Raw genomic sequence first — 26,988 nt, 5'->3', positions numbered from 1 at the left:
GAAAAGCTACGAATTGCTTCTCGATACAATTAGCAAATCAAATTCTTATGTTTAAATCAAATTTTAAAATTTTCAACCATATTAAAGTTTCATATTATAATGATAAGATGATATACCATATTGTGTTGATAAGATTTCCATATTTTTTAAAATATAAAATATATATATATATATATATATATATATATATATATATATATATATATTTTTTTTTTTTTTTTTCTAATAACCTATCTCCTATATCTTTAAAAAGATATTTAATTTTTGTTTGTCGAAAAAAAACAGAGAAAGAGACGGGAAGAAAGGAATTAACTATAAAAATAAAAAATAAGAATAAAATAAATAAAATAAAAAATCGGTACTGCCAGTCACCTGTAAATTTTGGTTGTGCCGACCAATACGGATTTAAGTTAATCGAACTTAAAACATAATTCATATTCTGCTATAAAAATTATAAATCTATAAATATAATATTAACGTATTTATTAGGTCCTTTTAAGTTTGACGAGAAGAGCACGTTTTTATATGATGAATGGTGGACTCCGCGTTGACCAATAAGACTCGTGCCGACACCAACAAGATTAAAAAGGCAAAAGGTCAACGTTTTGCTTTTGGACTTTCAGCTCCCTGCCGCGCGTTATGAGCACTTCTTCACTTTGTCCTTAACGGTTGACATGAGTCAATAAAGCGAAGATAGGGAGTCACATATGTGAGACTTAAATCAAGCCACACCTGCCCACTCACATTCCTAAAGTATTTAATTTATCGGGACGCTAGGACGAGCAATTTTTTTTTTTTCAAATAATGTATTAAATTTATCATTATTAGAATAATATATATTTTATTTATATATACCCTCAACAGAGATCCTCTGATTCACTTTTAATGAATCATGCCATGATCCACTATATTAATTGAAGAGATTCAATGGTCCCCACCTTTTAGTATATGGAGGCTATTGAATCTCTCTAATCACTGTCCCTGATCTAGGGATGAACCAGGTAGGGGGGACAAGAGGATCCCGCCTGATATACCCTATCCAATTCACCTTGTACCATCGACCCACATTAAAAAAATAAAAATTTAATTCAAATTTTTTTTATACTTAATACTATAATAACTAGAAGCTAAAAAAAAAAAAATTCAACGATTGTGAGATCATGATTGTCTACGCCTGAACTCTAAATCCTATTTTGATGTAGAAGTTATCAGACAGTTTCTACAATATATATTAGTTACTACATAGCTTCTACAACGTATAGAGCTATTGAATAGAATGAGTTTAAGATTTAGAATTTATAATATGTAGAAAACTACTAGTAGCTGTAATAATGTGTAAAAGCTACTCGATAGTTATTACAATGTATAGAAGCTATCTAATAGTTGTTACAACATATTTAGGGTGAGTTTAGAATTTAGAATTTACCATGTAGAGGCTACCAGTATCAGCTACAACGTGTTTAGTGTAAATTTAGAGTTTAGGATATTTAAACACTATTATATCAAATTACTATTTATCAATTTGGTTCAAATTGTCTAAACTTCATAAAAAATAACTTTAAAGTAGTTGTAGAAGGTATTTTGATATAATAATATTAAGATATCATAAACTCTAAATCCTAAATTCATAATAAACACACGTTGTAGTAGCTACTGGATAATTTTTACACGTTGTAGTAATTATCGAATAACTTCTACACGTAATAACTACTGAGTAGCTTCTACACACTGTAGTAATGCTACAATCGTTTTAAAGCGATTTTTAAGAAAAAAATGTTCTTTTTAAAATATTTGCTTTTTTTTTTTGGATAGTCTTTAATAACTAGAATTCATAAATATAAAACAATAATTGGATTTCAATAGACCGAAGATATCATAATTAGCCCTTTTAATATTTCAAAACATAAATGGATCAATCCGTCCAACTGATCGAACTAGAAGATACGGCTAAGATCGATGATATGGGCTCCACTTGAACAAGTTTATAATCTTTAAGCCAATAAAAAGCCTCAAAATGACTTTTTTTTTGAAATAAAAAAGAATACAAAATATTCAACATGAAATCTTCATCCATCTAATTGATGATTAACTATTAATCTCCTTTATGAATGATAAGAAAGACAACACGAAATTTCAAAGGAAATCTCTTCTTCTTCTTCTTTTTCTCTTTAAAAAAGATACACAGCATACTTCAGCAGAGTATATGCCAGGAATATTCCACACCATTGGAGGAAGTTCCACATTTTTTTTATCTCATCTGTGAGCTGCCATCATAAGCTAATTGACTTGTCTTTTGCCATCTTCCTCTCCTTTGCCTCTGAGCATGACAAGCCAGCTTTCTATGAGGCTGCAAAGGGATAATAAAGTAAAGATTAGATTTTTCAGAACTCTAATTTTGAGCTTCTCTCTTTTTTCTTTTCTTCTTGAGTGGCTAAACCACTACTTGGGGAGAAAGTGCTTGGGCCTATTAATAGATGAAAGATTGGTGTGGACCCAACTCAAACGGGATATACTCTAAGCCACACTTTTGGCGCCCAGAGAAGCAGCGTTAGTTTACGATATTCACAGTCATGGTGATGTACATATCTTTCTTTCATAGTGTCATTTTCACCGAAAATCATATGGAGTAAATTTCGGTCTCATTTGATGAATTATGGGAGTGCCCATCACCAGGTGAATGCTATGAGTCAACAAGTGTATGTGTACTCAAACCCTATTATTAGATTGAAAGATTGGTGTGGACCCATGGCAAGGGATTAGGGATATACTCTAAACCACACTTTTGAGCTCCGCACGAGTAAGTCGTGCTAGTTTACGATATTCACATTCATGGAGATGTGCATTTCTTTCTTTCGTAGTGCCATTTTCGCCGAAAATCATATCAAGTAGCTTTCGGTCGCATTTGATTAAGTATGGGCGTGCCCATCACCGGACGGATGATACGAGTCAACAAGTGTATGTGTACTCAAACCCATTGCACCAATGCAAGCATAACCAATTGAATAAGCTAATTATGAGGCAGTTATTGGTTCATGAACTGCCTAAATGAATAGATTTGCATCCCTAAAAGATAAGGTGGAGTTTGGCAAATGAAAGTCACATTACTCTGAGAGGCCAAAAGAGAAACAAGCTCAGTGCTGCATTGGAGGGACAAGAAGAAGTGGAAGGGGTGCCTTAATTCAATGCACCATCTCATCACTCTGAACTTATTCCTCCACCGGGGAGCTTTGTTTCTGGTCCTCAGAAGTCCTATGAGATGAGAGTGAGGAGTGAGGAGGCTAATCCTTTGTGGATCACTTTTAGTGGAAAACAATGAACTTCTCGCCTCAATCTTACCCTAAGAAATGGGTAGGGTAGGGCCCTAGTGTTGGGATAGCACTAGCCAAAAGCTCACTAACTCACATCTAATGGTGAGGCCTAGTGCAGGGTTAGCATTTAGCTGAAGAATGATTACTGAGCCACTTATAGTCAACAACTTTGGGTCGACACGATGTCTTGAAACCCGGACCAAACCTTCAAGTTCAACCTGAAAAACTGGTCCAGTGAAATGTGGTTTATTGACGGAACTGAAAGAATACAAGCATGAGCAATGGCAAACTTGGGGAGGGCCTCAGGTTTTTGAAAGGGAAGTGAGTTGGAGTGCAAATAGAATGGCAGCACTCGACTTGGGGAGATAGATCTCTACTCTGGGAGAAATAAGTATCGACATCAGCAATAATTTGACAAAGAAGATCCATACCTGATATCATTGGGTTGAAGACTCATTTGTGCATGTCAAAGAATGAACAAACTCCTCCACTGCAGGGAGAATGGATTCAACGACGACTGCAACTTCGATCTAATGTGGAATGATCAGAATTGAGTGACAGCTTTTGCGGTGTTGACTTCATGAAATCAATTGGCAGAAGTCAGGAATGTACTTCATGACAGTTTTGCACTAGCAGCAGTGGCAACTAGTGAACTATGCATCCAGCAAAGCAAGTCATGTAAAGATGACTTGTGCACCACTTGCTAGTGTTGATCTTAACTCAAGAGAAAAGCCTTTCAGCCATTATTAATTTCAAGGAAATAGCTATCTGCAATGTAGCACAGGAAATATTTAGTCTAATAGGAAGAATTTTGATTTTTTTGGATGATAAATCGTGGTCCACCTTTTGTTTTCTACCAAAAATATGCAAGAGAATACACTCAAAGTTTGTGGCTGTGATAAAACCAATTGATCTCGAGAAGACTTTTAAGAAATCATCACCATGTTGGGCATAACACTAGCATAAACCATATTCTATATATGATCAAGTAATGTATGCACATGTATTAATCTCGGTTCAATTTGAGCTTAATACATGAAAAAGAATATCAAGTTCGGTAAATAAGAGAACAAATGTGCGCAAAGAGTAACATCAGTCAAAAATCCCTACTACAAGTTGTCGCCTTGACCAAGTTCTCACACCCACGGAGAAACTGTAGATTACATCACAATCAAGAACACCTTTTAAAGAAGAGAAGCTTTGGCTAGTGTTCCCAGCTTGCAACAATGGCCACAACCCCATCTCCAAATACAAGCTATGTGTAAGTTATTGGGCTGTATTTTAATTCTACACTTGGACCTCATTAGGTCTAATGAGGACACAATGTAAGCAATTTCGCAAGCTTTTATTAACATCTAGAATAGTGTTGGGCAGTATTGCAAATGCAAAAAATCAAAAGCAAGGAATTGCAAATGCTCATTGGATTGTCATTCTCATAGATTATAATGGAGGCATCATTAGATCAAAAATGTAGGCATGTCAAAATCTCACATGTTGTAGAAAATGCTAGAAAGCCGTCTTTCTTTCCCGTTCACATCTTTCACCTCACACAACCTTATGTATATGTTAGATTTGATAAAATTTGTATTGGTTGAGCCAGATTTCCTAAAACTTATATTGGTTATACTATATCTAATAAAACATATCTTGATTGTACTAGATATGATAAATCTTATAAAGTGACACAAAATGGAAAGATGCCATGTAGAATATCTTGTGTACAACTTGCTGAATTGATGAAGTGTCAAATGAAATTCATGTCATGATCTTAATGACAATCAGATGCATACTCGACGAATGTTATATTTTAGTATGGTATGCATATTTTGATGTGCTATATTTGATAAATTTTAAAGGTCGTGCTAGATTTCGAAAGAACCACAAAGATTGTGGTAAATTGATGTAGTAAGCTTTCTTCTTTTCCATCAAATGATAGTGATTAGCATTAAAAAAAAAATACTAAGAAAAGATACATATGAATAATATTTACTTAGCTGATACACCAAAATATACCATAAGAATATTTTTTTAATCAAATCTAATAATTTCTATAATTTATTACATAAATATAGTAGTTTTGTTTTTTTTGTTTCCTTTTTTAAGTTTAATATGCAAAAGATAAATATGTTGACTTTTACAAGCAGATTAGGAAGATAAGATCATGTGTCTTGGCCCAATGAAAATAAGAGGCATCTAATTCGATTTTTTTTTAGAATAGTGGGTTTGATTTAAATATTTCCCTATATTAAGTGCTCAATTCAGTGAAGAATTCTTGAATAAAGATCATCCAATTTCAGGTTACCAAGCAAGCAATCAAACAGAAAATGTTCGAGACCAATGGCATATAAGCTTTGAAGTTAACTTTCCTAGATAGTTTGCAGATAAATACCAGCAACATATTGATACACAAAGAAGTGAGATGAGCTAAAATTTAAAGAATTAACTCACAAGCAAGCCACACCCAACCAGATCCAAAAAATGTTATTGCTGTCAGTACAAATTCATCTCTGAAGTTAGAATACGAGCCAAAGTCGTTATCAATCTGCTAATTTTTGGAGAAAATAATACTAAACACCTACTTACCAGCTTATATGGAGGGTTTGTCAAGCCATAGTATGCTAGAACCTTGGCCGGATTTTGAAACCGATGTAAGTGTTTCTTCTGTGGGTGCAATCATCATCAAGTTTTCAAAAGTGCCTTGCCATGTAAGCTAATGGGAAAGAAAACTACAAATGCATTTGCAGCAGTTTATTTTCATCAAATAAATGGAGCATTCTAGTTTGAACATAATATTCTCAATTAAAACTTCTTAAGTTCAGATAAAAAAACTATCTTTCTGCAACTTATCACTGAGATGTTGGATGAAGCCTAAAATTAAATACTCCAATCTTTAGCTAAGTACTTAGAGAAAGAATAAGGTCTTTGACTTCATGATCTAGTAGGGGCGGAACTAGAAAAAAAAAATCGGAGGGGGGGGGGGTGGTTGGAATTGCGCAGATAATTTCTTTTGTGCGGCTAAATAAATATATTTAATAATTAAAGTTTTACATCAACAACTGTAAAAATGATAAAAATATATGAAAAAAACATAATTATAAAACTATTGTTGATTGACACCGGATGAAGCATTAGTTTTGGATGTGGAACTGCTGCGATGAGTTGATACAAGAGGAGACAATTGAATTCTACGAGACTGCATTTGTCGAAAATGTTGTAATATTTGCTCATTTTCAATTGTAGAAAAAATATCTTTTTCAATGTATACAACTAGACTGTCATTCATCCATTCGTCTCCCATTCTATTACGTAAATCACAGTCTTCATTGAAAAAAAAAAACACTTTCAACGGAAGCAATTGCAACTGGTAAAAATAATGTCAACTCTATCATACGATAAACAAATGAAAAAATCAAATGTTTTTCAGTTTCAACTAATTTCTAAGCAATAATTCTCAAATCGTCAATTGAAGAAAATTGAGGATCATCCCGCAAATTATAAAAATAACTTATAAGTTGTTGTTCCAAAAATAAACAATTAGTACCAAAGAAGTCCTCAGGATAAAAATAAGCAAGATGGATGAGTTTACGAACATCAAATTGAGAGAAAGAATTTCTTGAATGAAGACATGCTATGCAGCCAAGCAATTCCGTACTAACTTCTGAAAAACAATTATTCATCTCTTGTATAATTAAATCAACAACCTAGCATTCAAATTTGCAACCATGATAAAATTAATAATCAGTGAAATCTCTTTAACAAACAAAAAAAATAGATTTTTAGAAATAATGGCTGAGAAAAAAAATCTTCGCACGAGAATGATGAAAATTGGTGATGAGTTGCCCTCTGCGCCTGCCATGACCACTGGTTAGCATATTGTCCTCCCTATCAAGTATTGGGATCATATACAATTCACAAATGTGTTAAAGTGTTCCAAAATTATCTGTCATTCATCTTCGAAGTCTTGTAGTCGACATTTCACACTTATAATCAAGGACATGACTTAAACAGTATTTTGATCCCCTTGTTGTAGGAAAAGTGATAACTCATTTATAATTCTCAATATATACTTCATCAAATGCAACACAAAAATAAATTGATAACTCTCCATCTTCTAAATTCGCAGAATAAGAGGCGTCATCATATACATTTTCTAACACTTCTATCACTGAAGACTACATAGAGCATAGACGAAGTAATGTTAAGTAGTGTGATCCCCAAAGAGTATCCAAAATCTTACCAAACCAGTTTCTTGATTTGTTTTTCCATTTCCACTAGTGATTTCTCCACTTTCCAATTCAACAATTATCTTATCATGTTGAATTTGTCTAAGTTGATCTCTCCCCTTACAAGATGCTCCAGATATATTCACAATCATGGTGGCATATCCAAAAAAATTCACTCACGGTAAAGTTGTCATTGGCAACAGTAGTAATAACTAATTGGAACTGGTGATAGAAATAATGAACATACATTGCAAATGGATTTTCTTATAGTATCATAGATTTCAACCCATTGAACTCACCAAGCATATTTAAAGCCCCATCATATCCTTAGCCTCTCAATTTAGATAATGATAAACCATGTTGCACAAATAAAGCATCAATAGCCCTTTTCAAAGAATGAGAACTAGTGTCAGGCACATACACAATTGCAAAAAATTGTTCAATCACACAACCTTCTTTATTCACATACCTCGAAACAACTCTCATATGCTCCTTCACTGAACTGTCCCGAGCCTCATCATCCATCAAAGAAAAAGAATTTATCTTCAATATCATTGATTTAGCAAGTGTGATCTCTGAGACACAAGCATGTCTTAAATCCTTTTGAATTTTTTGGGAAGTCAATTGATTGTTTGTAGGGGCATTTTGTTTTATAATTTTGGAAACCTCTTTATTTCGTTGACTATACTATTCAAGCAACTCAAGAAAATAATCTCTATTTGAAGAACTAGTTGACTCATCGTGTCCTCAAAAGGCAACCATTGCTTCAATAGAAAGTGTGTCACATCCAACATTGTTGTTAATCGGGCGCGATAATCAATTTCTATACCGCGACCATGTACTTGTAAAATATTTCCCACACTATGTCGTTGATCTTGAAAAGACTCAAATTGTATTCTAACTTCATTGCGACAACTATTTATAGTCCCTATATGACAATTGAGTCTTTCTAATGCCCTTTTTCAATTAGCATCTTTAATAAAGGCATTATCTACATTTTCTTTATTTAACAGTTTGAAAAGATAACATTAAAAACAAAATGCCGCATCTTTTGATATGCTAGACTTTGCCATGTATATTTTTTTTATCAAGTTTCTTGAAAACTCCTTTCTTGATTACCAAAAGTTGTTTTCGGATACACATGATCATTTGGTTGACAAGGCCCTTGGAGCGCATACTCTCTTCAAGCTTGATCTCAAATAGGAATATCAAATTATTCAATTGGTTTTTGTAATCTTGGATCATTAACAATATCATCCAAATTTGATTCTACATGGGATTGATTTTCCACTTGTTCAATAACATTAGGCTCATTAGAGGAGCCATAACTACGAATTCGTTTAAAAAATCTCTCCATATTCTGCACAAATAAATAACTAAAAATAAATTCATATATATTGTGTAATTTAATCACAATTCACAATTAACTTCAAATTTTGAACTAAAACAAAGTGAATAATTAGAGTTGTAACTTGTAAGTTTAAATTTTTAATTTTTCTATTTTAATCTGTAAAATTAATAAAATTTACAATGTAAATTCACTCTAATTCAAATTCTAAAAATCCTAATTTTAATTTAAATTTAAAAAAATAATTTTAATAAATAATAATCATAAACCTAAAATCCTTACTATTTAAACACCCAAATTAATTTAATAAACTACAAATGTAATTATGTAAATTTACAAAAAAAAATTAAATAATAAAAAAATTTAAACACAAATCTAACCTTATCCAAATGGGGAAGAATGGAAAACTAAAAATTGGATAATGGAGCCTATGGAGGTGTTGGAGTGCTGCTGCTGTTTGTCCGCTGTCGTCGCATGAAGGCTGGAGATGGAGGTTTGGGGTGATTAGGGTTTCAACCTTTAGGAAGAAAAAATGTGGAAGAAGAGGGGGATTTGGGAAGAAATGAGGGGCAGAGGGAGGATTTGGGTCATTTGGCTCGAGGGACCCGTGACTAAGTAAATTGGGGAAAGGGGGGGGGGGGGGGGGGGGGGGGTTTTTTTTCCGTTTGTTTGACTTGGGCCACTTGACCAGCTTTAGTTGCCCGTTGGATTACTTTTGTAAAAAAAAAATCCTTCAGTGGAATGACGTCGTTCCACTAAAGGATTTTTTTTTTAATTTTGTTTTAGTAACATGGCGTCGTTTTGATAAAAAAGTGTCATTTTACTAAAGCAAAAAAAAAGAGGTTGAGTTGCATCGCTGACTCAACTCAACCTTCTTCTTCACTAACCTTGTTGTTGGAGAATGAGTTGTGCGGCTATGGGCTAGGTGCAGGCCATTGCTGGCATCTGTGGAGGGTTACAAAAGCAACCCCCCACAATTCTTATAGTACTATTGGGCGACGGCCAGGTTGGGGGAGGCTAAAGCCTCCCTCAGCCTCCCGGGCGCGTCTGCCCCTAGATCTGATGAAGGAAGTTTTGATGACTCTAAAGAGGTACTTGAATTGTTTCCCTATTGATTGGTGAACATGCAACTATTTTTGTTTCATGACAATATTTTTGAGTCTAGGTAACTGCCAATAAGTCAAGCTCCAGTATATCTTGTAAATTTAATAGGCTAAAGGATCGATGTTGTAAAATAGTATCTTGACACACCTTCGTGTGAATCACCAATCAAGTTGAAATTTTAGTTCTAAGATGATTAGCTAAGCTTGGTATGAAAAACACAACAATCACTAGGTCTCAAAACAAATGGCAAAAAAAAAATGCTATCACCAAACTATATAAAGGATTTCTTTTTAAATGACAATCAACCACCATCGAAAACCTGAACCGACATGTCCAAAATAACAGCTTAACTACTCATCTACATTTGTTAGGAGAAATAGATTTAGAGTGAAGTGAGAAAGGAAGACAACCAATGATATCGGAAGGCTAGTAAATGCCTAAACCACCCTAGCCTTAATGAAAGTAAAATTACTTCCTTTTACTCATTTGCCGATTATTTTTGCGCCAACTGAAACTTAAAATCTATGATTAAAAAACCATCGGATGCAGACTAAAATGCACGCAATCTGAAGAGACATAGGATCATTGAAACAAGTCTAAGGCCAAGAAACAAAAATACATTATAATAATCTTCACTATCAATTGCTGAAACAGCCCACGAAAGAAAAAAAAAATCACAACCATCTTCCTTTCACTCTTCATTATCAATTGCTGAATCAGGCCAAAAACAAAAATACATATAATAATCTTCACTATCAATTGCTGAAACAGACTAAAAAAGAAAAATAAATCATAATCATCTTCCTTTCACTCTTCGTTGTCAAATTCCGAATCAGCCCAAGAAACAAAAATACATCATAATAATCTTAACTATCAATTACTGAAATAGACAAAGAAAGAAAAATAAATCAGAATCATCTTCCTTTTACTCTTCATTATCAATTGCTGAATCAGTCCAAGAAACAAAAATACATCACAATCATCTTCTACTAACAAAAAAAAAGTGATATTGCCTAAGTCATTTATCCGAGAGCATAAAAGTAGAAGAAATACTTGCACGGATGTTTTAGTTCAGCTCTATTCTTCCAAATTAAGCATGCATTGGAATTTCAAATTCAGTATAATATCAAAGGCACAAAAAAAAGAAGAGATTTTGACAGCACAGCAGGGTCAGACAGAAGCATTCTACATTGCTTTACCTCGACAGCCTTGGCGTTGAGGGATAGCTTGCCTGCTTTGACTACGCAAGGAAGAAAACACAATGAGATTGATCCGGAGTTAGATATTGATACGGGAGAGAGAGGGGCAGACCTGCTAACGATGGAGTGGGTTTGCGAGGGAGAGGGAGGAGGCGGAACCGAGAGAGAGAGCCATGGGTTTTTTCCTTTTAACCTTTCTCCCCATCATTTTTATCGGATTAGAATTTTATTGTTTTATTAAATTTTATATTTTTTTCGTCCGAAAATGATAAAAGGTTAAAAAAGACTTAATATCAATAAACTGAATGGGTTTTTTCAAATACGAGGGCTCATATTTCCTTTATCAGACAGATACAAAGACTTTTGGATATTAATTAAATTAAATTAATATAATATGAGTACATTAACAATTATTCCTCAGTTAGTATCTCTCACTGTAATTTTTGAGAAATAAATAAATTTGCAAAATAGAAATATTTAATTTTTGATAGCTGGTTATCAAAGCTTATGTCTCTGTCGAGAATTAATTTTTATCCTATTATAATAAATCTATCGAATTGAGAAATTGATACTGGAAATGTTTTAATTTTAATTCGCCTGCTATTGACAATCTTTATCCGAATTTATTTATATTAAAAGGAAAAAACAGGGTCCAAATTGAGAAATTGTAATTTAATTAAGAGGGCTAGTCGAATTGCCTTTTCACCCTCTTCATGATGCGTATTTACACATATACCAATTAGGAGGTGATAAATGCAAAAGCAATAAATGTAGCCCCCGATGATGATCTTTGCCCTAAGCCCCCTTTCTTTCGTACATCTACCAAATCCCCCCACCCAAGCTGCCGCGGCCGCCGCCGCCGCTTCTCCGGCTGGATTCCTCCCGCGCCCAGGTTTTTTGTTTCTCTATCTCTCTCTTCGTGTAGTCGATTCGGTCTTAAGTGACACGGTTGTGGCTTCTCCTTTGATTGCCATCTCCTCGCCGTTTGTGAACACGAAATCGATGAATCTACTGTTCTGCGGAAAACTTGATTTCTTACCTTTTCTTTTTTTCTGATTGCGAAGATCTCTATTGGGCTTGACTTACTTTGAAGGATGATTTCACAAAAATGATTTGTGACGGGAGTTATCAGATAATAAAATATTGTGAACCATAGTGAAAACTTATCTTTTTATTATTACCTTTGAAATTTATTTGCCTTTGCTTTTGATTCTTGATCCCTCTACTTTTTCTATTTGCGGAGTGTGAATAGATTTGTCTTAGCTTTGCAAGAAATTTGTCCTATTTTTCTATCATTGAAAAAGTCTAAAAAAAATCAGAAAGGGAAGTTTTTACAAGGCTGGCTTGCACAGTGCCAAAATCTAGCTTTACGAAATGCATCTCCTGCAGCAAAACCTACTAAATTGAGTGGCATAATTATTTATTTGGGTATGGTGATGCTGCTTTTACTGCGCAAGTACTGTTGTTATATGTTGGAATTTCATTTGAAGATCCTAAATTTGCTTACGTTGGTCCTAAGTCATGGGTGCTAGGTTAGTATGTTGTAACTGAGCAATTTTTGCTGCTAAAATACTCCATGCTATTGCTAGTCATGGTCAATCTCACATGGGAACTTGGGATATTAAGTATGTGTTGGTTTCTACTGAAATGGTTATATTATTAGTACATATTGTTTATTGCATTTAGCCTGACTGATGTTTGATGTGTGTTAATATGCAGGTAGATAGAGAACAGCATGGATGAGCAGCGAAGAATAGTTGCTATTTGCCAATATGGTGGTGAATTTGTCAATAACAATGATGGGTCTATGACATATTCTGGTGGAGAAGCTCATGCACTTGAAGTAGCTCATGGCATGAGCTTTGATTCTTTTAAGTTTGAACTTAGTAGTGTGTTCAATGTTGATATAAGTGGTATGTCCATCAAATATTTTCTCCCTGGCAACAATAAAACACTCATCACAGTGTCTAGCGACAAGGACTTAGCCCGGATGATTGATTTTACTTCTAATGTTTTGACTGCTGAGGTTTATATCATAAACAAGGTTGAGAACAGGTATGTGCCTTACAATGTTGATGGGGAGAATACCATGCTGCCTAATTGGTCAGCACTTCAAACATAATTTAAACTCACAAGAGAATGTGTGTGTGTAGGATAACTGTAGCTGATTCTGGAACCTCAAATATTGGCACAGCTGCAAATGCGCAAGATGGGAAACGAAAAAGGTTAAATAATGCTAATGTGTACTTTCTCATAGATTGTTTTGCTTAAATATATAGTGAATAGTATCAAAGACGTTTGCTTCTTCAGGACAACTAAAGCCCGTGTGAATGTTGTTCAACCCAATATTCCAAATGCTATACCTGGTGTGGCTGGGAATATTGCCAACAATCTCCAAAAGCAGCCAATCATGACTGAAAATGATGACCACAGGTAAACTTATCTTTACAATTTTTAGAAGTTTGGCTATTTGATGTTATGGAACTTTTTTTGCATATCTTCTCCTTTAATGCTTGCAATTTAGTATCAATTAATTATGGTTTACTCTCTTGTGGCTACATGCATTTTCCATGTTTTTTTAATCATTTGCCACCTCATCATCATCAAACCGTGGATCAGAGTCACCCAAGTACCTACTATTTGAGTTTGACTGCATAAATCTATCCTTCTATTTAGTTCTTTGCAAAACTATATGACTGATAATTTTCAAATTAATTATATCATTTTTTGATCATTTTACTTGCCTATGGTTGATAATGTTATCACCTGACATTCACCGCAACCTAACTTCACTTCTATAATGGATGTCTTTGAAGATATGTTAAAGTAGTTCAATAGGGAAGCACCAGAAGGGACATGCTAAAATGTGGTAAACTGTCATAAGATCTATTTGTTTAATTCTAGAAGTTGACACATGTATAACTGTGTTCTTCTTAACAAGGTGATTAATTGTTGATTGAAATTGGGCCTTCTTATGTAAGAGTAAATTCTGTTTAGCAAATGTAAATGTGTATATTAAGTTGGAAAGATAATGAATGGCCTCAGGCCCTCATATGTTTCATTTAAAGCATCTATATCTACAATCCATGGCCGGTTATTTCATTGATTACCTCCTAGAAAATATTCTCTATAAATCCATTTGCTGAGTTCCATCTTTATCTTCATCTACTTGTTAAAAGCGCCTAACAGGACATTGATTTGTAAGTTTTACCCATTACATAACTTCATTTTGTATCTTAACGATCTTCCTTGCAATTGATATGATCCATTGCAAATGTAACTTCTTATGATATATTCAGTTACTATTATTTTTATTGGTCACAATTGTCTAGGATAAATGCTGACGGTTTTCTTATTCCAATTGTTTCGCCCACTGCTACTATGGATAATTCCAGGCTAAGGATCATGAATTGTGACATTGTTGATGAAAGGTACTTCCCTGAGTGGATATATGAAATACATGTAAATGAATGATATCTAAAATCATAGTTAGTTCTGATGAGCTGTGATTTGTAGGGCAACTGGCAACATATTGGTTGATCCAAGTACACCTCTTTTTACATCTCTAGTCACTACTGAAGATGTCAGACCTATAAATTCAGGCTCCCACTGGGACACGATCATAAGCGGAGTGGGACAGGAATTTGATAATGCCAAGGACTTTCGATCTCAATTGTGTAATTATGCTATTGGTAAAGGTTTTGCATATAAATTTGTTAAGAATGAATCCAGTAGAGTGACGGTAAAATGCGCTGAAGAAACTTGTCCATGGCGTATTCATGCTTCAGAAACATCAAGTAAGTTGAAGTTCATCATCAAAAAAATGACTGATGTTCATACCTGCGATGGAGGAAATGGTCAGAGAAAGGCAACACGGCAGTGGCTCACCAAAATTATCAAGGAAAGGTTACATTGCAGTCCCCAGTCAAAGCCCAAAGATCTTGTAAGAGAGATATATGAAGATTTTGGTGTGAATTTAACCTACTCTCAGGTTTGGCGAGGAAGAGAAGTAGCGCAGAAGGAGCTTTATGATTCTATGAAAGAGACATACAGCCAACTGCCTTGGTTTGCTGAAAGAATATTGGAAACCAACCCAGGCAGTGTTGCCTTGCTATCTACTTCACTTGATTCAAAGTTCCGTCGGTTTTTTGTGTCATTTCATGCTTCCCTTCATGGCTTTGAGCATGGTTGTCGGCCTCTCCTTTTTCTTGATAGGATTCCTTTGAAAGCAACCAATCAACACAAGTTATTGGTTGCTGCGTCAGTTGATGGAAATGATGCAGTCTTTCCTGTTGCCTTTGCTGTAGTAGAGGATGAGCATTATGATAGTTGGTTTTGGTTTCTAGTACAGTTGAAATATGCTGTAACTACCTCTCGAACAATTACCTTTGTGTCAAACAGGCAGAAGGGTTTGGATGAGGCCATACCTCGAGTATTTGAGGATAATTGCCATCACAGTTATTGTTTGCATCACCTTTTAGAGGAATTTAAAAATGAACTGAGGAAGAGTCCATGGTCTTCACAAGTGAAAGATGCAATGATTGGAGATTTTACCCGCGCTGCACAAGCCTGCAGTATCGAGGATTTTAATGCTTCTATTGAGAGCATAAGAAATGTTTCACCAGAAGCTGCTGAGTGGGTTCTGGCTAGTAAACCAGAAAATTGGTCTGATGCCATTTTCAAAGGTTTTAGATATGATCATTTCTCGTCAAACATTGTTGATTCATTTATTAATTGGATACCTGCAAAGAGAGAATCATCAGTGGTTCATATGTTTGATGCAATAATAGGCAAGTTAGGAGAGATTATAGAAGAAAGGCGTGCAACATGCAATACATGGGCAGGCCCTTTAACACCAGTTATGGAGCAAAAATTGCAAAAGGAGATGGTGAAGGCTCGAAAGCTAAATGTATTATGCTCTTCCGACACTGTGTTTGAGGTTCGTGGCAATTCTATATTTGTTGTCAACATTGGAAGTTGGGAATGCACTTGCAAGAGGTGGCAGATTTCTGGTCTTCCTTGTCTACATGCCATTGCAGCCTTTAATCGGGTTGAAAAAAATGTTTACGACTATTGTTTAAGATATTTCAGAATCGAATGCTACCAATTGGCTTATTCAGAATCTATCCATGTGATACCAAATATTGAAAGCATAGATTTCTTTTCTGGTGCAAGTTCATACCCTCCCCCTACACGTCGTCCACCAGGAAGGCCAAGGAGAAAGCGATTTAATCCCAACAAGATTAACACTGCTCTTCGACTCTGCAGCAGGTGCAAAATAGCAGGTCACAACAAGGCAACTTGTGAAGCCTTTCTCTAGACTTCATGGAGACATCAGGTATTGTATTATTTTTGAAGTGTGTACCTTTTTGTTCCCAAATATCTACTAACTTAGTAGGTCTCCCAGTACCTTTTCTGCACCTTTTTTTCTTAAGGCCTTAGATTCCATTTTGGTTGCCACTAATCTGCAGTATAGCTTCAATGCAGCAGAAACCTAAATTTTAATCTTTCATATGCTCAATGAAGAACTTGCTAAACCAATGTAGATGATCAACTTGGGGACGATAACCTCAAGTTATTCTCTTATTGACATCAAGGAGAACACAACCAATCTGCAGTACATAATGTTGAAACTTTTAATTAGTGATCATATCGAAAGAAAGGGAAAGGGATTAGTATGATACATTAGTTATACATTTTGCTATTTTCTGGTTTGGCATGATGTAAACTCATCAATATTCCAAAGAGAAAAAAAAAAGTGTGAATCTCTGTCGCTATATGCATAAACTCAGTCATCCAAGATAGTACTTGCGTGAGAATTATTAAGAAAGTGAACTTCTCTATGTTGCATACAGAGTTTAATGAGCCATTTTCTTGCAGTTTTTATCTGTTCTCAAGCACATCTGCATTCTACCTTCTTCTCAATGCCTCCAGATGCGATCAGCCTGTGTTCATGCAGTTCGCCAACTCTGTAAGACTTTTTTAGGCTTCTTCATTAGCTGCTTCCAATTTCTCAAGCCCTGATCTGCGCGAACAGCATTCTGTTGATACATGTATCATGCTGTTTCATTTTTGCAGGCATTATTATTATTATTATTATTATTATTTGTGTGTGTGTGTTTGATCAATGTCATGTATCGAGGGACACAATGGTTTTGGTTGCTGCCTTTAGTATGATCAATGGATGCTTATGTAGTCGAATCTTTTTGATGGACAACTTTAGTACACTCATTGCCTGTATATTACTTTGAAGTTCTGATCATGTGGCATTGACCTTTTTAGTGGTAATTTTTATATATGTAATCATTTTAAGGCAAAGAAAAATACTCTTATTTTTTTTTAAAGGATCATATTTGCTGGTGGAATTAGAAAACCAGACCAATAGCGGTAAAATATTTTTAAAAGTAAATAAATAAATTTGAATTTGATTTTTTTTTTGTAGAGATGAATATTCTAGAGGTATTTCTGTGTACATCTGAATTATTTTTTTTAAAAAAATAATTCTATTTGTAGGAAGAAAACTTATGATTTTTATAAAAATAATATTCAAATGACTTTTAAGTATTTTTTTAGAGAATTTTAAAAGTGGATGTTATTTTGTAGATGTTTTTCAATATTATTATTATTATTATTATTATTATTATTAAAAATAAAGGAAAATCCAGGACATAAAAATACGAGCGAGGACGCCGGGTCCATTGCTCGGCGACGCAACGCCGTGACTTCTTCGGCCGCAGGCTGGCTGCTCCCTCGCTGGCTCGCGTCGCTCTCTGATATACTCAAACAGGATTCCCACTCTTCCCTTCGTTCTCCATCGGATCTCTTCGACTTGTCGCTGTTTGATCCTCCCACGTCTCCGCCTTTATTTTCCCTTTCAGACAGACTCAATTTGGTGAACTGGTGAAGATTGGATTTTTATATGCACAAGGGAGTCGTTGAGGTTTCTGATGTCATTGGTAGGGATGAGGGGCTTGGTGGCCGGAGCTTCCGGCCTTGTCTCTCTTTTTAGGTTAGTCGGCGTTGGTCTTTCCTAGAGATTAGGCGTCTCTTGCTGTTCTTTTGATCTCACACCTGTGCCCTTCTTGATATTATAGGCGTGGTAGGTTCTACTGCTGCAGTAGAGGAGGCGGAATGGGGACAAGGGCTAAGCTTGCGAAGAGAGCTCTCGAGACGGATATGCCTGTCATGGTCCAGGTGAGTTAACTCGCATTTATGCTTTCTGAAAACAAGATCCACCCTTCTCTCCTTACTGATGGGGAATGAAGTAAGAGGTCTATTTGGCTCAAGCCTGAGGTGTTCTAGATTGTCCAACTTTGTTCTTTTCTTCCCATTCTCTTGCAAAGCTGCTGAAAAAAAGGAACCTTTGCACATTTTATGTATATGTTTGTTTATTTACATGAAAAGTGGGAAAGTGATCTTTGTCTTCTATTGGTATTTGAATTAATTAGCTAGTGCTCCTATGGTTGTGGTTCTTTTGGGAGTCCTATATTGCATTTTATAAGTTTCTTAAAGGGATTATTTTGCCCCTTCAGATTCAGGAACTGATGCGTGGAACCAAGGAAGCAATCTCACTAGCTCAGGTACTCATTTTCTGAAGTTGCTGTTTGCCATCCATTATCTTCTCAAATTTTAGTTTTATGTTGGTTCGCTGTTTTGTAATTGCAAACCCAAACAAACTGAAATGCTAAAAATTTATTTGTTTATAATTAAATATATTTATCATGGAGATTTATTTTGAATGGCTCAAGATATATAAAGTTTATGTCATAAACTACAGTATGATTGCTTGATTTAATATATTCTGTTTTAAATGAAAATTCGTTCATAAGGAGCTGTGATCCAATACAAAAGTTAAAAAGAAAACTATGATATCTAGTTAAAATTTTTGCTCAACTTGAACTCAATTGAACCAAATTGATATTTGGGTGGAGATTACTTTGACTTGTGTTCTGATTGAGTTCAATTTGGTTCAGATTCTAAATAATCAATATAAAAGTTGGTTTGGTTCAATTAAGTTCTATTTGATTCACTATGAATCAAATAGACAATCTTGTTAATATTTGTCATTAAAATCACTGCTACTTTTCAAATCATTCACAATTTCTCATGCAGGGTGTAGTCTATTGGCCACCACCTGAACAAGCTTTAGAAAAAGTCAAAGAACTTGTTTGGGACCCTTCAATTAGTAAATATGGTGCTGATGAAGGTCTTCCAGAACTAAGGCAGGCTCTGATTGAGAAGGTATTTCCTCATATTTACATGATATAGCTGACAAGATTCCTCTACTTAAGTTTTAAAAATTCAACCCTTTGTTCTTTTGGGCAGTCTTAATCATGATGCAAGTGCTCTAAATAGATGTAAAGATAATTGTCTGTAAAAGTAGTTGATAAATCGTTTCTCCTCTCTATAAAAAATGTAATAACTGATAATGTAGTAGAACCTTGAAAATTTCATGGAATTGAAGTTTATAAGAGATAGAAAGGGAGAATTTTTGTAGATGATTATTCAAAATAATTTTTTCGAGGCAGACATGAAATCCCAGATGGGAGCAAATTATTGCTGAAGGATCCATTATTATTAGTTGCCTTCCATTATATAAATACTCTCTCTAACTTAGTATGTGCAACTTGTGAAATATACTCTTGTTGTGTGTGCTCCGATTTTAGAGCTATTGATGCATTTGGTTTATAGGAAGGTTCTTGGTGCTTGGTTATTGATATAAGAGATTTTCCTTAGTTTGGTGATATGATTTTTTTTTTTCAATTGATACTAGGGGTGTCATAATATTTTACAATTTTTTAATTCTATTTTAACCAATGTACCTTTTCTTCCAGTATATAAATACTCTAACTTCACATGTACAACTTGTGAAAACTAAAAAGACTGATAACATATGCATGTTACATTCACTATAGTAAGTAATCCTATTAATATTATGAGTTGGTTGCAGTTGCGAAGGGAGAATAATTTGAATAAGTCTGCAGTTATGGTCACAGCCGGTGCAAATCAGGTTATTACCTTTCTATTAGTGGTTTCATCTTTTTGAGTTCTCTGTTATCTTTTGTGAGAACACCTAAGAGAAGTTGCTGATCATTTGTTTCCATTTGCAATTTGATCATCTTGGTTGAATCAGATTAACTTCATATAGGAGTGTAAGATACCACAACCTAACAAAATAATACATATGAGAAATGTCTTTTGATTTGCGGATAATTTACCTGTCTAAAGTTTCATCCTCAGTTTCTCTAAAGCAAATAATGAATTTACATGGTAACTAAGTGGACTCCATTGTCACTAATATGGATTAGTTCAGTAAGCAATTTTATATTGTTTGTATAGGCTTTACTACTTTAGTACTTTTGGTTAGTTTGTTACAGTGCTTAGAAGGTAAAATTGATTTAGTTTGTTCTTATTGCATCTTTTTTTTTCTCGACATGTGAGGATTTATAAATCCTAAATTGTTTGAGTATCTTCATAAAAAATTTGTTTAATTATTTTTATTTACTAGTATATTAGAGTGCTTAGAAGGTAAAATTGATTTGGTTTGTTCGTACAACGTCTTGTTTTGTTCCACGTGCTAGGATATATAAATCCTAAATTGTTTGATTACCTTCATAAATAAATTGTTTAATTATTTTTTTTACTCTGTGTGTTTGGCAGGCATTTGTAAATGTGGTGCTTACCCTCTGTGATCCAGGGGATTCAGTCGTCATGTTTGCACCATATTACTTCAATGCTTACATGTCATTCCAAATGACAGGCATTACCAACATATTAGTTGGGCCTACTGATCCCAAAACACTTCAACCCGATGCAGGCAAGTCTTTTGTTACTTGTTTTGCTAAAGTTAAACAACCATTAGAGGTATTATAAGTCATTATATATGTGTAGTGGGTTGAGTCCCACACTGAATGATTTAGGTTTAGGGTGTTGAATTCTATATTTATCATGTAAGACATCTTTGATAATACGCCAATATAATATCTCTGTCCTCCCATTTAACATAGTACTGGAACAAGGGCTTTCAAAGGTTAGGGTTTCTATAGTAATCGTTAATAAGGTCATGAGTCTTTAGGAGGTGTTCTAAACCTTGGAGTGGAGTTGAGTGGATGAAGACATCTAATTAAGCTTGGGTCTGATCTTTATAGTCAGAATTGGAAATTATGATTGAAAGTCTTACCCATAATGCTCTTATCTTGCAAGTTTTACTCTTGCCTCAGTTGATAACAGTGTTCCACTAGTTGAGTCCCATAATGTTCTTATCTTTGTTCTTTTTAACATACATCTCTTATCTTAGAGGTGTTTATTAGTTATCAATTATCCAGTGAAATGATAATATTTTTTTTCCTTGAAATGCATAATTGGTGCAGAATGGTTAGAGAAGACTTTATCACAAGATCCAATTCCCAAGTTAGTTACTGTTGTAAATCCAGGGAACCCATCAGGGGCCTACATCCCAGAGCCTCTTCTCGTGGTACATTAGGTTCATAGTTAATATATGTATAATTTTACATCTTTACGAGTGTGCTGCCTTCTTCTATGCCTAATATATTTACATGTTTTCAGAAACTGTCAGATCTTTGTAAAAGAGCTGGTGTTTGGTTTGTTGTCGATAATACATATGAGTAAGGGATATGACTATCTTTTCTTTCATGAACGACGTTATATTATTCAGTAGATTCAACTTTTAGATTGTTTGAAATGTTTATTGACTCAGTTTGTTATGCTTGTATGCACACTAGAGCATATACTGGAAAATCCCTTGATAATGCACATTGGCATAAGATGCAACCTTATTCAATGATCACTGGGTTATACTAATGTCAAATATGATTTCATCATCGTCTACTCATTATAGATGAGAATTGTCGCATCGGTTCTAGACAATAAGATATGCTTCCTATACTGGTGACATTTTACATTATGTAATGTGCCTGTACCACTATACCTGTCCCTGAATAATGGAGGTTGACCTATTTTTGCATCAGATATATATCAAAATCACAATTATTACCCTGTTTCTATTTTTTAAGGTTGTCAAGCCATGTTTTATCACATAAAAACTAGTTAATGTCATAAGCATATTTGTTCATTTATCTCCTCTCCAATAGTCATTCAATTTTACTTGCCAAAATACTCCCATCTCTACTAATTAATTTTCTTCCGTGCAGAAATTCCATTATGAATGTCTGAATCAAATTATTACCTACAAAACATGTAGATATGGCATGACAAATAACTGATCTTATGATCCACAAAAATTCCTTACATTAAACTCATTACTTTCTTTTTGCTGTCAAATATAACGATGCAGATACTTCATGTACGATGGTATGAAGCATTCTTGCATAGAAGGTAACCACATTGTCAATCTCTTCTCGTTTTCTAAAGCCTATGGAATGATGGGGTGGCGTGTTGGATATGTAAGTTGACTGCTTTCATTGTCCTTAATTGCTGTCTGCTGACATTTTTCTCCATCTTGGTTGCACCGTCTTTACAATCCTTTGACTCCATTACACCTCTTTTTCGTTGAGCTAATTGCTTCCAAACTCTACCGTGCCTAATGTTCGAAACCATACATGTGTGTCGACAAGTCAAATTCTCTGAAGCCTGTTTTGTTTTCCTGAAAACAGCGCCCCATGAGCAATACATGTCTTAGATCAGATTCTAGTTGAAAGACCAAAGTCTAAGCTGATATCCATGTCGACCACCAAGTGCTCTCTTTATAAGGTATAAAACTTAATATCTTTCTGTACAAATTAATACATCGGGCAATCATAGCAGGGAAAAACTAAATTATGGTAGAAATATAAGTTTAAAAATTTGTCGGTGTGTTAATTGTTAGAGGTTATACCTATGGAACTTAAACAATATTGTGATCCAATAGTACACCAGCTGTGGGTTGGCAAAAAGATGATAGATAGGTACATGCATAAGCAACATACAACCGAGCTAGTTGAAATAATCTTTATTATGGATGAATTATCGTATAACAAGTTACGCATAGATGTTGATTTTTGGAGTATTGTTTCCTAATCTTGCATACAATCTTACAGATAGCCTACCCAGAAGCTGTGGATGGTTTCGCAGCTCAGCTTCTCAAAGTTCAAGACAACATACCCATCTGTGCTTCCATCATAAGCCAGCATTTGGCTCTCCGGTCCCTCGAAGTTGGTTCGGAATGGGTTCGCGACAGGGTGCAGAACCTCGTGAGGAGCAGAGATATCCTGACGAAAGCTTTGGCTCCACTTGGGAAAGAAAATGTTAGAGGCGGACAGGGAGCTATCTATCTCTGGGCAAAACTTCCTGAAAAGTTCTCCGATGACTATGAGATCGTCAGATGGCTGGTGAGGAAGCACCATGTGGTCATCATTCCCGGGAGCGCCAGCGGCAGTCCAGGCTATGTCCGCATCTCGTTCGGTGGCCTCAAAGAGGCTGACTGTGAGGTTGCTGCCTACAGGCTGAAAAAAGGTTTGGAAGAACTGGTCAAGGATGGCATGGTTGAGTAACTTACAATTGCACTTTCAGAGCTACATTTCCCTTCTTGAATGGCTCAAATAACACCTAGTAACAGTTGACCTCCTCGATACTGATGTCGGTTGTGTTCGTATTCTTTTTTCCCTCTCTGTTTGATTTATTTTCCATTACGAAGATGCAATAACAACAAACAAGATCTCTCAGATCACAATGAATGATATTTTCCATTATTTAGATTTTATGCCGAATCTGGCAAGCTTTCTGTGGCATTGTGTATGGCATGCTTGATGAAGGCTCCTCACTTAAGTCCTTCAAACTGAATGTTTCTTCCATTTAAAAAAGATTGAGTGCTACTAAAATACTTTCTTTGTAATTTTCATTAAAAAATATTACATAAAATAACTGATAATGTTTTCACCTGAGATTTTCTTTTACCCATTTAAATCAAAATTATCTCAATTTTTTTTTCAAAAAAATGTACTTATGATTGTTTTCTCCTACAATGCTTCAAAATGTTGATCATGTCACCTAATAATTTATGCATTTAAGGACTGAGTCATAGTTTTTTGGTAAATTAATAAATAAATTTTTCTTAATAGCATGTCTTAGTAATAATAAAATTACAGTCATGAAGTTATGGACTCCAATTGTGAAAATGACTTTGCAAAGTAGGATAAAGTCAACTTTGCAAAGTAGGATAAATATGATCTAGAGGTCATAACTTTGCACAAAAGGTTAAAACTAATTCTGAAATATGAACAGACAATGAAATAATATTAACAATCTCATATAACATAACAATAACCAGCATCACAACATGACATGAAATTAAGTAGTATTCAAATGATCAGTTGAAGCGAGTGATGCTCCTGATCTGGCGACTGGCGGTCAGAGATGAAGGGGAGGAAGATGGTCCGCGCATGATTCAGGATGTGTATCATTTCATTGCAAACCGATCGATGGACCGACCAAGAGGGAGGAGAATTTAACAATAGAGAGATGAATTGAAGTCGATAGCACATGTTTTCTAAAACATTGGAACAAATCTAAGTTTTGGCGGTTAATCTTTTTTTTTAAAAAAAATAAATCTACTTTAATTATTGGGGTCTATTACATAGTTGTAGTAATTTGAATATTTTTATTTGATTAAATATTTGTTATTTTACTTATTATTAGAGTTATTCGGTACGATATATCATTATTATATTGAAACCTTACAGTATCAAAAACTTTGGTATAATAAATTCAATTATATTTATATCGTATCAAAATTTTAATATATCAATTTTTAATATAATATAAATTTTATACAGTTTGCACTTAAATTGGTATACATTTTTTTTCAAAGTATCTTTATTATAAAATAAAATCTTAATTTAATCTACTCATGATTAACTTATACTATTATATTCAGAAAAATTTGACACGAATTTAATTTTTGGCGATTAAAAAAGTAATTTGATTTATTTTTTTTTACTAAAACACGTTTTAATTTTAGGGTTTTATAACATAATTGTGCAAATTTGATTATTTTATTTGATTAAATGTTTATTGTTTTATTTTATGTTGGAGTTAAACCTTTCATTATTTGATAAATATAATTTTTTTGGAAGTATTTTTAGTATAAAATAAAATTTTAATTTAATTTGGTTCATGATTAACTTATTTTGAGTTTGATATGAAAGGATATCTACACAGTCTTATATTTCATACTCTTGATCGATCTCAAAATTATACGGTAATAATTTTATGATTAGAGAGATTAATTGTTATAAATTTGTATTAAATTACTTAATTATCTCATACTAAAAAAATTAAAAATTAAGGTAAATTAAAAAGGGCCCAAGAGATATTTTTTTTATTTGCTCGTTGCTGACTATCATAATAGCTTAAGAATGCTGAATTTAAAGACAAGATGGTACCACTGTTAAAAAGATAGGAGGATAAATATAAAGCATACTTCTTCAAAATGTTTGAGAGTAGAATGCTCTTAGGGTGAGATCGAGTAGGTGGCTAAGGGAAGGGACGAATGGTGCAATAGAAGAATACATTGGTTTAGAATTTTTAATTTTTAATCTAAATCCGTAAAGTGAATTCATAAAGTGAGTTAATCCTCAAAAAGTACTTGATGCGATGATAAAAAGAGATCCACCCCGCGAAAAGTCAGTGTTGTTGGTGTAGTTAGCATTAACGATCTAACTCAGGTTTTTATGAATGACAAAATAGGTTAAGTTAGTTTCATTGTGATCTAACGCTGTGACCAAGTGTGCAGGAAAAGCCCAGCTAGGTCGACGGGTCGACCGGATAGCTGGCACGAAGTCCAGCTAGGTCGACGGGACGACCGGATAGCTGGCACAAAGTCTAGATAAGTCAACGGGCTGACCGGATGTCTGACACGAAGTCCAGATGGGTCAAAGGACTAACAGGACGTCTGACAGATAAGTTAAGGTAAGTCACTAAACGTTTGTTCCTTGAGGAAAACCAGAACATCAAGGAACAAATCATAAATTCTAATTCAACTTAAGACCTAACACTTGAGGAGGAAAATTCAACATTAAGAACAGAAATTAATAAATTAAAAGGACTCTTAGAAAAATTTACAACAAGATCTAAAAATTTAGATCTTATTTTAAATAGTCAAAAAGTCGTCTACAATAAAATTGGACTTGGCTACAAGTTAAGTTTAAATAAAATATTTAAATCACTAATAACCCAACACAAACAGCAAACTAAAGCTTGGGTTCCAAAAGCGTGCTTAACTACGCAAGTAGGAATCAACCAATATTACATACCCAAAGATAAAATATACTATATAAAATCTGATAAACAAAATCAAAACTCAAAACTAGACTAACTAAATCAAAATCGAAATATTTTAAAACCCATCAAAAATTAGACTATCATCAAGTTAAATATAATTATAAAAGTAACAGACATAAACCTATAACTAAAACTTAAAAATACATATCAATAATTCAGGGGAAGGCTCCAGAATAGCTGACACTTCCAAAACTAACCTACCCGATAGGGTAACCAAAAACTAACCTACCCGGCAGGGTAATTAGGACTAGTTTAAAGGGATAATAGTTTAACTTGACCAACGGTATTGGTGAAGTTTTGGATGATAGTACGTTAGAGAAACTTTGTCTATACATGTCTAGGAAGATATGACTTCGATCTAGTGCATTTGGCTTAGTGGAACTAATTGAAGCTACCCTTTACGGATCCTAACCAGTTAGACCAAAGTTTTGTATTAAGTTCAGTGGATAGGACTATTTGAAAAACCTCGAAGGCATGGTTACTCTAATGATGTAAGTGACTCACCATAG

The 26,988-nt window shown here is 34.3% G+C and overlaps 2 protein-coding genes and 1 long non-coding RNA gene across 6 annotated transcripts; 2 read left to right on the top strand and 1 right to left on the bottom strand.

The window, feature by feature from the left end:
* Positions 1-2,000: 2,000 nt before the first annotated feature.
* On the bottom strand, positions 2,001-11,388 carry LOC122017841. 3 transcript variants are annotated; one of them, XR_006121473.1, is made up of 6 exons: positions 11,295-11,388; positions 11,183-11,223; positions 5,892-6,034; positions 5,757-5,795; positions 3,740-4,076; positions 2,001-2,347 (listed from the first exon to the last, which is right to left on the bottom strand). It is a non-coding gene; the product is annotated as an uncharacterized LOC122017841 (long non-coding RNA). The 3 variants fall into 3 exon arrangements; XR_006121474.1 differs by lacking the exon at positions 5,757-5,795; XR_006121472.1 differs by lacking the exon at positions 5,757-5,795 and having other exon boundaries at positions 5,892-5,969.
* Positions 11,389-11,945: 557 nt separating this feature from the next.
* LOC122016556 lies at positions 11,946-17,463 on the top strand. Of its 2 annotated transcripts, none has more exons than XM_042573896.1 (7): positions 11,946-12,074; positions 12,902-13,237; positions 13,336-13,407; positions 13,493-13,615; positions 14,578-14,613; positions 14,699-16,520; positions 17,063-17,463. In XM_042573896.1, exons 2-6 carry the CDS (start codon positions 12,918-12,920, stop codon positions 16,500-16,502), a joined length of 2,355 nt encoding a protein of 784 aa, XP_042429830.1. In that variant the 5' UTR covers positions 11,946-12,074; positions 12,902-12,917; the 3' UTR covers positions 16,503-16,520; positions 17,063-17,463. The 2 variants fall into 2 exon arrangements, with proteins under 2 accessions (XP_042429830.1, XP_042429829.1); XM_042573895.1 differs by having other exon boundaries at positions 14,515-14,613.
* Positions 17,063-23,921, top strand: LOC122016557 (aromatic aminotransferase ISS1-like). The gene is made up of 11 exons (XM_042573897.1): positions 17,063-17,153; positions 17,848-18,191; positions 18,277-18,376; positions 18,715-18,762; positions 19,295-19,423; positions 20,133-20,192; positions 20,843-20,999; positions 21,553-21,656; positions 21,749-21,807; positions 22,497-22,605; positions 23,239-23,921. The coding sequence occupies exons 2-11, from the start codon at positions 18,130-18,132 to the stop codon at positions 23,689-23,691; spliced, it is 1,281 nt and encodes a 426-aa protein (XP_042429831.1). The 5' UTR covers positions 17,063-17,153; positions 17,848-18,129; the 3' UTR covers positions 23,692-23,921.
* Positions 23,922-26,988: the final 3,067 nt, after the last annotated feature.

The sequence above is a fragment of the Zingiber officinale genome, chromosome 8B (assembly GCF_018446385.1).
Source record: "Zingiber officinale cultivar Zhangliang chromosome 8B, Zo_v1.1, whole genome shotgun sequence".
Classification (NCBI taxonomy): Eukaryota; Viridiplantae; Streptophyta; class Magnoliopsida; order Zingiberales; family Zingiberaceae; genus Zingiber; species Zingiber officinale.
This window is presented reverse-complemented; position numbering and strand designations above follow the sequence as displayed.

Coding starts and splice junctions, on each gene's coding strand:
- LOC122016556 (XM_042573895.1), top strand. CDS start 12,918: ATGGATGAGCAGCGAAGAATAGTTGCTATTTGCCAATATGGTGGTGAA. Junction 13,408..13,492: donor CAAGATGGGAAACGAAAAAG/GTTAAATAATGC, acceptor TTGCTTCTTCAG/GACAACTAAAGCCCGTGTGA. Junction 13,616..14,514: donor ACTGAAAATGATGACCACAG/GTAAACTTATCT, acceptor ACAATTGTCTAG/GATAAATGCTGACGGTTTTC.
- LOC122016557 (XM_042573897.1), top strand. CDS start 18,130: ATGTCATTGGTAGGGATGAGGGGCTTGGTGGCCGGAGCTTCCGGCCTT. Junction 18,192..18,276: donor GGCCTTGTCTCTCTTTTTAG/GTTAGTCGGCGT, acceptor TTGATATTATAG/GCGTGGTAGGTTCTACTGCT. Junction 21,000..21,552: donor AACACTTCAACCCGATGCAG/GCAAGTCTTTTG, acceptor TAATTGGTGCAG/AATGGTTAGAGAAGACTTTA.